General features: G+C 34.8%; 1 protein-coding gene across 3 annotated transcripts in view; it reads left to right on the top strand.

Annotated features, from left to right (window-relative positions):
- The window catches only part of LOC138693169 (zinc finger protein 480-like), a 50,846-nt gene extending 35,591 nt beyond the window's left edge, over positions 1–15,255 (top strand). For all 3 annotated transcript variants that reach the window (XM_069816881.1, XM_069816889.1, XM_069816899.1), the window contains 3 exons: positions 3,283–3,345; positions 6,635–6,714; positions 10,862–15,255. In XM_069816881.1, coding sequence (XP_069672982.1) covers positions 3,283–3,345; positions 6,635–6,714; positions 10,862–11,642 — 924 coding nt within the window. In that variant the 3' untranslated portion in view covers positions 11,643–15,255. The remainder of the gene's footprint in view (positions 1–3,282; positions 3,346–6,634; positions 6,715–10,861) is intronic.
- Positions 15,256–15,394: the final 139 nt, after the last annotated feature.

The raw sequence follows: 15,394 nt of genomic DNA on the forward strand, positions 1-15,394 counted from the left end.
AGAATCGAAATGTTGTTAGTAAAAACACAGTCTAGTACATACGGTCACGAAACTCAATACGTAGGGAATATGCACTCAGTTATACTCAGTTACGTTAGCAACGAATCATGCTAAACTTAGCGACATATATAAGCATACTAAATTAAATTACATTAAGTTAGATTAAATTGATCTTAATTACTTACCAATGTTACAAGAGATGCTGGAAATGTCGTCCTCACTGGTGAAGGCAGAGTTTGACTCTTTTACACTTGTTTTTGAACACTTTGTGTAGGATTTCCCGTGTAATTGAGATTACGTAATTGGTGATTTTCCCTTAAGTTCGTCAATTGTTTTGGAGTTATTCTTATATACCGTGAATTTTGCAGCACCCCAAAAGTAATAATTGGGGGCATAAGACCTGGGGAGCGAGGTGACCGTAGCCCTTTAGTGATAATCCATTCCCCAAAGATTTCATATAATAGCCGTAACGTTTGATTGGATGTGTGGGGAGTCGCATTGTCTTGCTGAAAAAAAAAAACATCTTTCCATTTCATAATCATTCAGAAGAACGATGAATGGGTAAATAATGTCTGAAAAATACACTTCTGAATCTACGGTCATGTTAAAAAAAATTGGTCCTATGATTTGCACTCTGGAAATGACAATCTAAACTCCGATTTTTGCGGCATGTAGTGGCATTTCTTGCAGTTCATGGGAATTAGTTGATGACCAAATACGCGAATTCTGGCTATTAACATACGGTATATCCAGAAAGACTAAACCATGCTTCATCAGTGAAAAACGTTCTGTCCAAAACTTAACGTCCATGTCGATTGATGAATGACTAGAACCACCGACAATAATGTATTCTCTTCTGATGATCTTTTAATTCGTGGACAACTGTAAATTTATAAAACTGCAAGTTAACCCAGATATGCCTGAAATATTTTTTTTGTAATTTTTGTGTATTTTTCAAATCTCATTTAATGCAGTATATAACTGAAATATTTGTATGGTGTCGAAACATTCTAGTTGTAACTGGTTGAGCTAGAAACAGTAGGCATATGAGCATACATTTTGAGGAATAATTGTATACTATGCTTACATGAAAGGAAACAATGTAATTGTTGTAATTTACAATTATTATTATTATTATTATTATTATTATTATTATTATTATTATTATTATCACGTTATTTTATTATAGTTTCTTTATTATTACTACTAATATTATTCTGAAGAATGATGCATTGTGGCTAAATTCGTTTTAACTCTGGAATGCATTCGTCGTTGAATAGTACCGTATTGCTATTGATACGTAAAAATAAGTAATAGGCGAAAAGAGTGTTGAAGTTTCGAGGAGGAGGTTATATTGGGAGAGAAGTGACGATTCATATAATGAAGCAATTGCTGTGGCAATGTCGAAAGACAGGTTTCAGTTCATTTTCTAAAATATACATTGTTATGACAATGACAATTTAGATAGAAAATAAGACCTCTTCCAAAAATACTAAATGAAAAGCAATAGAAACTTATGTCCGTTCAATACGTCCCTCCAGAACGTCGCCAGTCCTCCACTTGTAAACAGATCTCCCAGTGAAGCAGACTGAATAATTTCAAAGGAAAAATTGTTCTGGAGCTGGATATCGATCCTGGGACCTTTGGCTTAGCGCACCAACGCTCTGCCGACTAGCTACCCAGCAACTACACCCGACACTGTCTCAACTTTTCCCTTCATATCGACCCACCTCAGTGGGCTGACAAGACGCCAGAACCCCAATTTTGAGTGCACACGAACTCTGTGTGGCATTTGTAGGCTGAATTATAGTGATATGTCTGTATTTGAGATGAAATTTCGCCTGTAGCATAATTTTCAAACATAGATAGCATTTTATGCAGGGAAAATCCACTAAAATTGAAAAAGCGAAACAATTTCAAAATATATGGGGATATGCCTACTGTCCTGTTAAAAGGACACATAAGTTTTCGTCATTGTCATGTTGCAATGAATAGACATTTCGAACACATTGTGGTTTCATGTTATATTTATGTTTATTAGGAGTCATTTGATCTACAACAATTTGTAAAATAATTCCGAACTGTAAAAATATTTAACATTCTTATCTGCTTTGCGTCTTGGATGCCATTGCTGAAATAAACATGCAATTCTGCAAGCCTGTAATTAAGACCAATAATAGTGACACCTGTGAAAAAGTAAATGCGTTGACTGTAGAGAGGGTAATTTGAAACATTGACAACTGTCCTTTTAATAGGACAGTAGGCATATCTGGGTTAAGTTCCTTTTTTTTTTTTACAGCTCTATGTCCTGACCGCATAGACATTTGTTTCCTGTGCTAATTTCCGTATTGATTTATTGAAGCTCCTCAACATTACATCACCAATTTCGTCCACTTTTGCCTGGATTAAATGTTTAGACCTTCCGCTTCTCGGAGCATCATGTACTGATCTGGTGTCACGAAACGTAGTAATTAAATCTCACACAGCATCTCGATTGGAACATACCAAATTTGGAAAACGTTCACGAAATTTACGTTTTACATTTTCTGGAAACGTATCACCTTCATGGAAGATATACTCTACTAAAAACACTCTCTCTTCAATAGATAACATATTGACTTCTAACGCAGAAAAGCATGACCACTTCTTATAAGCACAATGTCCACACTCAGTTGTATGTACGTAGAATGCTATTCAGTTACTACCTGTTCTAGGTCAAGACCCGCACCGCTGCTCCTTCGCCTTATCTTAGTGCTGCCAACTTAAGTACTCCCACGTGCCTCTGAGTTCACTGCGGAGAGACTTTTGCCATGCAATGTACTTAATTTGTATTATTAATACATATCTGTTTCACGCCTCTTCATCAGTCAAATAAAAACACACTGCCTCTGCTTTGAGTAAAAGTTTCCGAGATTTCGATGAAGTTCACTAACATTTGCATAAGGACATATTGTTATTATTTAGTAGTATTTCATGTGAACACAAAATTTATTATAATCGTCTGTTTAGTGAACAGCTAATCACAAACTTCACACCATGAGAACCATCAGTCTTAGAATCCAATTAGCATCAATGAATTTAATAAATAGTTTTAAGAACTGTTCCAAAAAGCCGTATAGGATTTCCAGATGACTTCATCAATACTGTCACTGACTTAAGAAATGTATCCAATGCTGATGAAGGCAGTCAATAGAAAGAAGAGTGTTTGTTGTGTTTGATATCCTTTCAAGTATTGCGTCCATTACTGCTGTTCTAATGTGTATGATTGTAATACATTTTCAGGATCGAGATTCTTTGATGGAGGAGAGCGAATTATCATTTTCAGTAGTGAAAAGAGAGGTCAAGGTAAGTGGAGATATTATATTGTACAGGTACAGTTAGGTAATTCAATGGGAATATGTATAGCGCTGGCCTTCTATGCCCAAGGTTGCGGGTTCGATCCCGGGCCAGGTCGATGGCATTTAAGTGTGCTTAAATGCGACAGGCTCATGTCAGTAGATTTACTGGCATGTAAAAGAACTCCTGCGGGACAAAATTCCGGCACATCCGGCGACGCTGATATAACCTCTGCAGTTGCGAGCGTCGTTAAATAAAACATAACATAACATCAATGGGAATGAAAAAAAATGCCAGTAAAAAATGCCGAGAGTAGGAATATTTAAATTTATTTCTTCATTATCTAACTGATTTACATTTAGTACCTCTCCTTACTTTCATTTCTCTGCATGTTGTGCACCTATTTGAAGAACATTGGAATTTATGTCTGTATCATCCAACTTCTGTTTTTTGCGTTTTCGATATTCAGACATATAAATTTGCTGCTCGTTTTGTAAGACATTTTAACATCGTGTTACGTATTACATTGTAATCTAACACTCTCTTACCTGGTAGCAGGCAGCATGTACATAGTTTGTTAGTAATTTATTTGCTGTAACTCAAAAACCATTTCAGTTACATAAAATGTGATTGAAGATTCTCAGAACTCGATATTCTTCACGTAATGTCATACACAAATTTCCAGATCCATCTTCTGTAGTTTCGGAGAAGCATGTATCTAAACATGTTTGTTAGGAGCAAGTTATACATATCAGTTTCTTAAACCTGTAATAAATGTAATAATATTATACAGTGAGTTCTAGTGAATGTTCCCTGTGCTTTGTCGGCCAACCAATGGCAGATCCCCTCTGCTATCATGCTGTTTGCAACCACAAACTCATGCTGCTTTACCAGATTAAAACTTACATACTATGTATTTAACCCTTAAGTCGTCACGCGGTGTGTTGTGAACACCCCAGTCAGATATTATGGAGCTTGTAACTTCATATTTTGTAAGTCTGTACTTCTGAAACTTTCAGTACCTTTATTGGAATTGTTAAGGCAACAATAACCGTAAACATTTTTGAAATCTGAATTCGCATATTCGAGATAATAACGGTTTAAGTGGCTAGGGTGGTTTTAGCGTGACTGCTTAAGGGTTAATAACATTCAGTACTCATTCTCCTCACAGTAGCTGCTGGAAGTGTTGTCCATCTTGTGTATTACATAATTTTATTTACATCACATAATTCACAAAACTTGTTTCATTAAATCTTTTCACTAAATTTAGTATTGTTTATCAACACGGACTTTAGTTAGCGAGGGAATTTGCTTCTAAAGTTTTCCCTTGTTCTGCAGATGCAAGCATTGACAGTAGCAGGTGGGACTTGCTGCTGGATAGATATTTAAACCTCTTTATTTTAAAAATAATTTACATATGGGTTTTACTGCCCTATTTTCTGTCCAAGCCAAGAATCATACTACTGTGTCACTAGGCGCTAGTTTTGCTCCACCCCACCACTGTCAGCTGTCAGTTGGGAACTGAATGAGATAGACCAACTGTACTACTGTGAGTTGCGTTTGCACAAGCACAAGCGTCATATTAAAGTATGGAATAATGATAATGATAACAATAAATCTGTGGTGTTTGGTCAGAACATGATAACTTCAAAATGCCCATTTCCTGCTTATGAGGTTCAGACCTGTCTTCGATAGTTGACCAAACAACAAATAACAACATTGAGTATGTGATAATTAGTAGTGCAAGTTTCACGCTTAAATATATAAGATAAATATATTATAATGTAATACATTACCTTAATATTGATTTAGATGTTATATTTACACTTATATAGTGAATACGAAACTTAACATAGAAATAAATCACAAAAAATATCCAACTTTAGCACGCATTTTCATTTACACACAAGTAAAAGCACAGAGAGAAGACCTGACATCTAGCGGCAAAAGTGGGCAACAGTTGTCACATTCTGCAGACAGTGATGCTTAGGCCAACAGAGATCACGTAGGCAATGCTTCACCTGAATCATCAGCACTCATATTGCTATCTTTTGTAGAGGCTGCTGTATTAATCAAGTCACTAACGATATTGTTGCACGTGGTAAACAGAAAATATCAAGTACACATTAATGTATAAGTAGCCTACATTACTTAGATTTCTTTTAATCCAGCATAATGGTTAATTGCATTGCACTGATTTGAATAGACATAATACGTGTAAAAACGTTAGTTATAATTAAATATTTACGGGATATATTTTATAGCCTATCTTGGCGTGCTTTGGCTTTCAACTACTCGCAGATTAGTCAATAACGTCATATTGTTTTTGTATTGTGCGATTTCTAGCTTGGATAGACAATAGTCCTTACTGTTACCACATTCTAGTATATAGTCACGAAGTGGTTAGCAACTATATATGGATGCATATTACACAGTAAATGTTATTAAGCATTGAAATTTAGTAATGCTCAGTGTATCACTCCTGTGTGATGGTCGCAAAAGTTTCAGGTGTAGACTCATAGTTTAATGTTATTCACATCAAAATAGGGAAATTAGCCACCGGTGTAGCTCAGTCCGCTAAGACGGTTGCCTGCTGATCTGGAGTTGCACTCGGTTGTGAGTTCGATCCCCACTTGGACTGATTACCTGGTTGGTTTCTTTCCGAGATTTTCCCCAACTGCAAGATGAATGTCAGATAATCCATGGCGAATCCTCGGCCTCATTTCTCCAAATACCATCTCGCTATCATCAGGATCATCGATGCTAAATAATCTAGTGCTTGATACAGCGTCGTTAAACAACCGACTAAAAAAAAAAGTGAAATTATTTTATTTTTTCACTAATAAAAAATACTGCCATGTGAAAATATTTTTTAGATATATTGACATCATATACTAGAAAGTAATGTAGGCATGGACATTAATGAAGTTTGTCCTTTTCAGAGCTTTCTATCTGCTCTTATATTATTCTTTCTTTCCTGCATTTCTCATCACACTACTGCTTTCTTTACCTTTTATCATCATCTTCTTTACCACCACTGACACAGAATCCTAATAAAATTTAGAGATGTCCATTTTGTTAACACTATTTTCTCAATTCACACCTGCACTTCTATCTGTTGAATGTGGAGAACTTGATTACAGATTGATTTGCATCACTCATTATTGCATCTGTGATCTGTTAGCACTTACTTTTTTTTAATCACCTGAGAATTTCAGTTTTTTAGTTGTAGAAAAAATATTTAATTTCGCAGTCCAGATAGTGTTAATAGTAGTTACTGTTTTTGTTTGCAACAAAGGATGAAGTGAGTGATACCTCGGAGGCACAAGAAGAAATGAAAGTGGTACGTCCTGAGGAAGATGTGTCAAGCTTGGAGGGGTGAGTGCATTGTTTATGCTTTTACCTTATAATTTGCAAATTTCATTAGCGTGATTTTTTGTATGAATTTAAATATTTCAATAATATGTATATGAATGTGTTTATGTGCATGCTTTTGATTTGAGCACGTTTATGTGTTCGAGTATGTTTGTATGCGTGTGTAGGCTTTCATACTTTGAAGTTTTCATTGAACACTGTTTACAATTTGATTGTTTTTATGATTCAGTTTGCTCTCTTGTAAGTATTAGTGTAGTATGTGCGTCTTTGTATTTGCTTATCCATGTATTTGTGCGCATGTATGTGTAATGTGTGCGTGTATGTGTTTCTTTGTGATTTGCTTCATCTATAAGGGAAGCCTTGGACAACAAAAAACGGAAGCTATTAACATACAGAGAATGTTTCTGTGTTTGTATGAAATAATCTCGGAAGCTAATTAATCGATTTGTATAATTATTATTTCACATTGAAAAGTGTAGTTTCTCTAGATGGACATAATGCTTTAATGTTATTACAGTAACTTCTGAGTGAATGGAGAACAGGTAAGATTAAAATAGCTTGTTATGCACAGAAAACTTGATAGGTTATTCTGTATATTCGTTTCCTGTATTTCTTAAAATAATGTTTATGTACACATTCATTTTCATCTCAGAGAATTAACGAAGAACGAGAGTGTATTGATTCAGTATGCAGTAATAGTACGTTAGCTTAGCATTGCATTATTTTATAATCCAAATTTTAACTATGCTCAATTGAATCGTGTTAAAATACATAAAATGAATAAACTATACAATAAATGCAATGCAAAAAAATTGGGTAATGAGCCAAGAAGATTATGTTGCGCTGTTGTAAAAGTTGTTCCTCCTGAGATTCAAGAGCCCCCACAACAAATTAAAAACTTACTTATCGGAGTACATTTGTTATCAACACACCTTTTAAATAATATAATAGTCCAATCCTGTGGAGTAACAGTTAGCGTGTCTAGCCGCGAAAGCAGGTGGCCTGGGTTCGATTCCCGGTCGGGGCAAGTTACCTGGTTGAGGTTTTTTCCGGGGTTTTCCCTCAACCCAATATGAGCAAATGCTGGGTAACTTTCGGTGCTGGACCCCGGACTCATTTCACCGGCATTATCACCTTCATCTCATTCGGACGCTAAATAACCTAAGCTGTTGATAAAGGGTCGTAAAATAACCTACTTAAAAAAGTAATATAATATAATATAATATAATATAATACAATATAAAATAATATTATTTAAATACAATTTAAATTAAATAACTTATTAAACGATTTATCCTTCTATCAAACACGAATGTTCCCTGGACCATATATCCTATTTTAATTATGTAATTACTTTATATTTATTTCTAACAAGTGCAGTGGAGCACACAGGTACGGCTAATAATGGACATAAAATTACAATCGAATAAAACATGATAAGAAGGAATTTTACAATATAGTAATCAATATAAAATTTAATGTGGTAAAATGATGAAGAAAGTGATGGAATAAAGATGATGTCGTAGGATATAAATTGATAGCTTCAGTGACTCAATAGCTGTCTTTAATTTATGGTAGTATGTATACTGTGTGTGTGTGTGTGTGTGTGTGTGTGTGTGCGTGCGTGCGTGCGTGCGTGTGCTGAAAATGCTTTCAATAATACAAACTACCATAATTAAAGATAGGGACTTTTTTTTAGACATGTTATGCTTTGTTCTATTTGTTAGTATTTCTAGATTAAACAACTGCATGCAGATTACTTCCCGACAATGATTGTTACTCCACCTTCGAATTATGGCAGTTCAAGTTAAAGTTTTCTCAATACATTAACAGCAGTAGGTATTCAAACATTTCATACTAGTTCTGGAGACGTTTTCTATCTGCATATAACAGAGAAAGTATGCAAACCGCAAGAACTCGATTATAATGAAAATTGCAGAAATGGCTAATTATGTGTCACTGTTTAAACGTGATGATATTCATGCTTTTTGTTTTTTCGTGGTTTGGTCAATAAAATGCTTTAAAAAACCGCACATTGCACGCAACCTTCATTGAATCCACACTCTTCATGTCCTACTGATACTACAAACTCCCTGTTCCACTGCTCGATTAGCTACACATTACACTAATCAGACTTCAGATAAATACAAACAATTTTATTGTTCTTCCTCTGGAATATATCGTCAAGTGAGATGTACTGCCTGATAATAAATGTACATATCAGTCAGAACCTCAATCAGAGGTAGAAGAGCAAATAATAATCGTAAAACTCTGAACAGCTCTGAGAATATTTGGCATTACACTGAATATCTGCTTTCACAACATCGTTTAATATTAGAAAATAAATATTTGGTAAAGTCCTTGTTTATGGGGTCTGAAAACAAATCAGAGCACTTTGTACAAATTAGACAGAGATTCTTTTTCATACTTCGGAAATGAAAGTTTCCACTTTGTCACCTTGTTTCATAAACAGTGCCCTCTTTTATAGAAATTATTTCAGGAATATCAGGATCATCACCAGTTTCACGATTGTAGTTATGCTTTAGCTTATGTTTTGATAACATACGGACAAGTGTAAACACAGAGGACATGCTATCAACTGGCTTAACCTCTTCCCTTACTATTTATTTTACCAGTTTTGTGAAAAAAAAGTGTCATATTTTTTTATTTTCGTAAAGAGGTCATTTAATATTGTAGAATCACTGTACATCACTAATTTTCTTATGTACTTAAAAATCACTATGAAGTAGACAATGGGACTCAAACGAGTTAACTCGGGTTAATAAATTTTGACACATGTTAGCAACCCGAGTTAACTCGGGATAATAAGGGAAGTGGTTAAATAATATAATTTATATATAATTGAGAAATCGCAAAATAATGTCTGTTCGTAAGTAGGTAGTTGGAGCTACTCATGAGTAACAGATAAAACAATTTCGTTTAAATAAAAGTAATAATAATAATAATAATAATAATAATAATAATAATAATAATAATAATAATAATGAGTGCAAATACAGTACTTCACAGTATTCCCAGAGTTCTAGGCATCCAGATTTGCTTTAATCCACTCTCCAGGGGACATCCATTTGAATGCCTGGACTATCCAGATGAAACCCAGATGGGTTGTAACTAGAGATGGGATAGACTGTTCTTTTTAAGAAACAGTTTCGACTGTAACTGTTTCATGAACGAAGCTGTTCCAAATAACAGTTTCAAAGAAATGGTTTCATAAGAATATGTTTACAACATCAATGCCAAGTGTTCCAACTTCTCATCTGCTTCGGGAATATGTTCCAAAGTCCTTGAATCGTTTTTAAATTAGCTGTTCAGTGTATTATGACGACGAAAGTCATTTTTCGTAGGTTACTGTTAAAGGTACAGTAAATAACTAAAATTCAAAATGAATCGATTTTAGTAAAAATAATGCATATAATCCTAGGAGAGTTTAATAACGATATTAGTCGATGATATTTTTCGCGGTATATTAATAAAATTAACAATATGTTAGGGGACCATGAACATATTCTCCATCAATGGACAGCTAATAATTAATATCAGATTTATTAGGGAATTTGATTCGTACAATTAAATTGTGAGATCCTACATAGGCTACTGTTGCACAAAGGCCGAGTGGAACATGGATAATATTATATCTACTTCTGACTGGCCTTGCAGATAGCAAAGAAGAGGAAAACTGTTTATCTCTTGTAACCATGTGGAACGTTGAAGTGATCATTGGAGCAGTGTAACACTCCTTGGAACAGGTTATATCACGAAACTGTTTCGTATCGAAACAGTTTCAAAGAAACTAAATTGTTCCAGCTCTTTTTACCCATCTCTAGTTGTAACCCTATGATAGAATTTACGTCTAAATATAAATAGTATTAATCATCAATTATTTATAATAGTGTAAAAACTAAAACTGTACTTATAGACGGATAGATAACAAAAACTGAAATCATAGAGATCACAAATTTATGCACAATCTCGCAATAAATGATATGCAGTGAGTGACATCTTTCTCATATTCGTGCGATGCTACCAATAGATGTAGGAAGGCAATTTGGACACTGTCACCAACTTGACACACAGTGCTTTCTCATCGAAAAGTCATTCTGCATGAATCTAATGTTTCCTTGTGTTACAGTTCCAGCAAAGCATGTAGTCTGAGTAGCAGATATTCAGCAGTCATCAAGCAAGGTGAAATGGACAACATAAATACTCCAGAATGTTCGACGTTAGGTTTAGTTGTTGACACTGCTGGACTTCATTGGTTTAAGAATAACACAGAGGTGTACAGCGTAAATGTTCCACAAAACGGGGAACAGAAACCTTTCGTGTGTATGGTATGTGGTGCGCAATTTTCACATACCAGTGTTCTTGTGGATCATGTGGAAACTCATCACGTAGCGAAGCCTTTTGGGTGTGAAACTTGCGGAAAGTTTTTTGCAGAGAAAGGTTATCTTGCAAGACATGAACGAACTCATACCGTTGTAAAACGGTTTACATGTAAAGTATGTAGTAGGCATTTTTCACACCTATCTGCTTTAAAGAATCACTTTCGCACTCATAGTGGTGAGAAGCAATTTAGATGCGAAGTTTGCGGTAAAACGTATTCCGAGTGGTCTTGGCTCTATAAACATTTAGAAATTCATTGTGAGATCTGCAAAACCTGTGGTATGAAGTTTAGAAACAAAGACAAACTTACTGACCATATGAAAGACCACAGAAAGGGGGAGAATCCTTTGAAATGTAAAACTTGTGGAAATGTATTTCAACGATATCCTGACCTACTTACTCATCTTCGGGTTCACAGAGGTGACAAACCTTTTAAGTGTGGATTTTGTGGTGCTCTGTTTTCACACTGCAATGATCTGCGTGAACATATAAAGTGCCATTCTAAACAAAGAAGTTGTTCAATGAAATGAAATACAAGAATACTGTTGTGGAATAACTGTAGAAGATTGTATAATAAATGCATATTTTATTATTAGAGAATTGACACACATGACTGAAGAAGCATGTACCATCCCAAGGAAGAGGAATTTAAATACTGTAATAAAATCCCTCTTTAAGGTACAGAAGCTATTTTGGGAGTGTACATGACGATATTGCGACAGTGGAATTTTCTTTGAATAAGAAAGAAGCTCGAGAGGAAAGTGCCTCTTGATCTTCGCATTGTGTCTGCAGCCAAATTGCTTTGTCTTAGACAAGAAGTCGTCACTAACTGAATTATGACTAGTATTCCATTGCAAACTTTGAGGAAAAAGTGTTCCCTCCTCATTTTGTTAATGGCTAATGTGGATATACTTCTATGATTAATGCATTGATGTGTCTTAATTCTGAAGTCATTAATTTTTTTTATTTATTTTTTACTAATGATGGGTACGTGGCTGTTGGTCATTGGGCCATGTGAATAAAACTTAGCAATTGCTTTTACTGGAATTCTTTAAGCAAATGCTTCTCTTTTAGTGAATAAAGTTAAACTCAAAACTTTTACTAAAAAACTGAATGGTTTAACCAATATCTAGCAAAGACTAAATTGCGATAAGTGACTTAAGATTTTCTAGCATACACTCAAAATAAAGCGAATAAAAATAATATTCTGCTCAGTTATTCTAGCAACTGCTCGAATATTTTCAAGTTCACTCCTATTCATGCTACATTTTATTTTAACATTAGCATATCTGCTAAAAATGCCTGATCTTATGCAAATAAGAGCTTGCAAGGATTACAGAGATCAGGTTATCACACTCAATGTGATTATCAAGAATTATTCAGGTTTACAGAGAAACATGTTGATTGACTAGCAGAATATTTCCTTGGACAGTCTGATGAAATCAGCAGGGGAGCATTAATCTCAAAACAGAGGATGGAAATTTTCTTTCGTTTTTTTTAGTGATCCAGAATATCAGGTTAGAGTAGGGAAAGACATTGGAATTTACTTACTGTACAACAATCTGCCCAACAGTGTCCAATGTTGTCTTCAAACTTATGGAAAAGTCAAATATTTGGATAAAATTTCCGAAGACTTCAGTGAAATAAACATTGCAAAGTTAGAGTAGGTGCAGATGTATCAGTTTTATTTTTGAGAATTGGGAAATGAATTCCAGTTAATGATTGTCTTTGTTTCAAACTTCAGCTTCATGTTCACTTACTGAAAACTTGATGAAAAAGAGGTTGAGAGGGAAAACAAAAGAGGATCACAACACTGGACTTGGCACCAATATTAATGTGTTCTATTATAAAGAATTTAATAGAGTAGGTCATGCAAAGAAGCAGATGCTAGAAATTTTCCAGATCCTGCTTGTAAGCATTAGCAAAACTTTATTCATGAAAAAAGGGAAATGCCAATGCTAGTGCTGAATGCTAAAACACAGATGCTATTGCTAAAATTTAATGCTACTAGCAATTGCTTAGGTTTTATTCACATGGACCATTCACTTATATGAATGCAGTTGTGTAAACCAATTTATCGACAGAGTTGTTGCCCAAGATGTGTCCCAAGAGGCTGGTCTATGCTACATCCGTGATGAGATGAGATGATAGAGATTTGTTGGGATGCTACAGGGGAACTGGAGCTCCCGAAGAAAACCCCTGTGTTACTTGGATGATGGGCTTGCCCAACACGAGTTATAAATCGCGAGGGTATGCCAAGGATCGAACCCGGGATCACAGGATTTTAAGTCCAGCACTGTAGTCACTAGACGACTGTGGCAGTTCGATGTATCGGTTTTGATACTTTTGTTTAAATGTAAAGACGGTTTTGAACTAATTTATGTAATTCCTCAGTGTGAAGGCTTGTACATTATTATCGAGGACTCCAGTCAGATTTACTCAGTAGTTTAGTAGGATACACTTATCTTAGTTAAATTAATCTCATTTATGTAACATAACCATATATTACGCTGTTGTAAGCTTCAGTTATTAAAATATGGCTGTTTCTCACGCCATCATAAAGTCATAAAGACCGAAATTTATGTGGAAGTGGATTTGGGAAAATCATATTTATATCTTGGCACCGAATATATCTCCATCTAATTTTGCTTCTCATGTATAAAAATAATAGTGAGTGCGCTGCTGTGGTTCCACTGACATCAGCTGGCAGTGTCCTTTGATTAGCATAGATTACAGTTTCACTTCTTTCAAATATTCATGAGAAAAGTACCGTATTTGCTGGTATATAAGATACAGCCGTATTTTTGGACACATATTTGAGGGAAGAAAAACTTCGTCACTGAATATAATACCTACTGAATTTACAGTATTTCAAGTATATAGTAATATATAGGTTTATTTTCATCATATACCTACCTAATGGAACCAGGAAAAATTACTTTTAAATTTTCTTCGTCAAAACCCAGAAATTTATCTCCAGAGCTAAATGAAGACCTATTTGAAACCTCTTCTAAATCAGAATCTGAGTCATCATGCAACAAATTCTCCTCTGTACCATCCACAGCGTTACTAATGACACACTTTTTAAATGATTTAACCAGTATCTCAGTTTTCACAGCATCCCATGAAGTTTTGACCCATTCACAAACTCAGTACAGTAGAACCTCTATTATCCGTGGTAATGAAGGGGGTGGAGTGAACGGTTAATCGAAAAATCGGATAATTCGTACCATAAAAAGTTTCCATAAACTAAGTACGTAATATTTTCGTAATTTCCTCCATCGTCTTTTCTTTTCATATGCTAGATAGTGGATCAGAAGTTCACTAATTTAAATCTGTGTTTTTACAATTCATGTTTGATTTTCCGATAAGTCAGTTATTAAAACATTATTTATTGTACTTATATCTGGTTTTCAACGACGGGTTTTTAATGGCCAAGAAAACTTATGCCAACTGTCTGTGGAAAGATAGGAATGGTAGAGGTCTCATGTTGTAGATTTACAAATTTTATACAATTTATATTTTAATTTTCATTAGCCTAAATCGCTTACGGTTGTAATTCATTTCTCGTATTGTGATGTGAGATGAACCACATTTTCTCTTTTTCCAAACCACTCAATTTTTTCTGGAGTACAACATGTTTTCTTTTGACACTTGTAGAAGACATTCTTCCTAGAAGATAAATAGTACGGCCAGTCGAAGAGTTGGCCATAATGCGTAAGGGTAAAGGTCTATAAAAACACTCTGTAGAAAAAATCGTACTAATATAATGCACAGTACCTCATATTTTTTTCCGCGAGCGAGAAAGACAGAACGGATAATCCACCAATCGGTTAATAGGGTGACGGATAATCGGGGTTTTACTGTATCACTCTGTTTTTCAGATATATTATAAAAAAAGTGCGTCTTATATGCCGGGAAAGACGGTAGTCGAAAGTTTTGTGATGTGAAACTGTAGAGGAGACACGTAATTACGCTGATGTGGATTTTAGTTACTTTAACAAGAAAGCAATTCTGGATTCAAGTATGGTGTGAGTATGTTGTGATCAGTTATGAAATGGATAATCTAGTTCATAAGTTTTGCTTAAATGTTATAGAATTTGAGATGTAATGTTCGAAATAAAATACGTATCTACACATAAAGTATTTCATTCTTCGTTATCATCATCATCATACTCATCATCACCATAACCGCCATTAATCTCTTCTTTGTCCTCAGTTTTCTCCTCTTTCTTATCCTTCCCTTCGTCCTGAGTCTCATGCTTATTCTCAATCATTTTTA

This window comes from Periplaneta americana, chromosome 2, assembly GCF_040183065.1.
Source record: "Periplaneta americana isolate PAMFEO1 chromosome 2, P.americana_PAMFEO1_priV1, whole genome shotgun sequence".
Lineage (NCBI taxonomy): Eukaryota > Metazoa > Arthropoda > Insecta > Blattodea > Blattidae > Periplaneta > Periplaneta americana.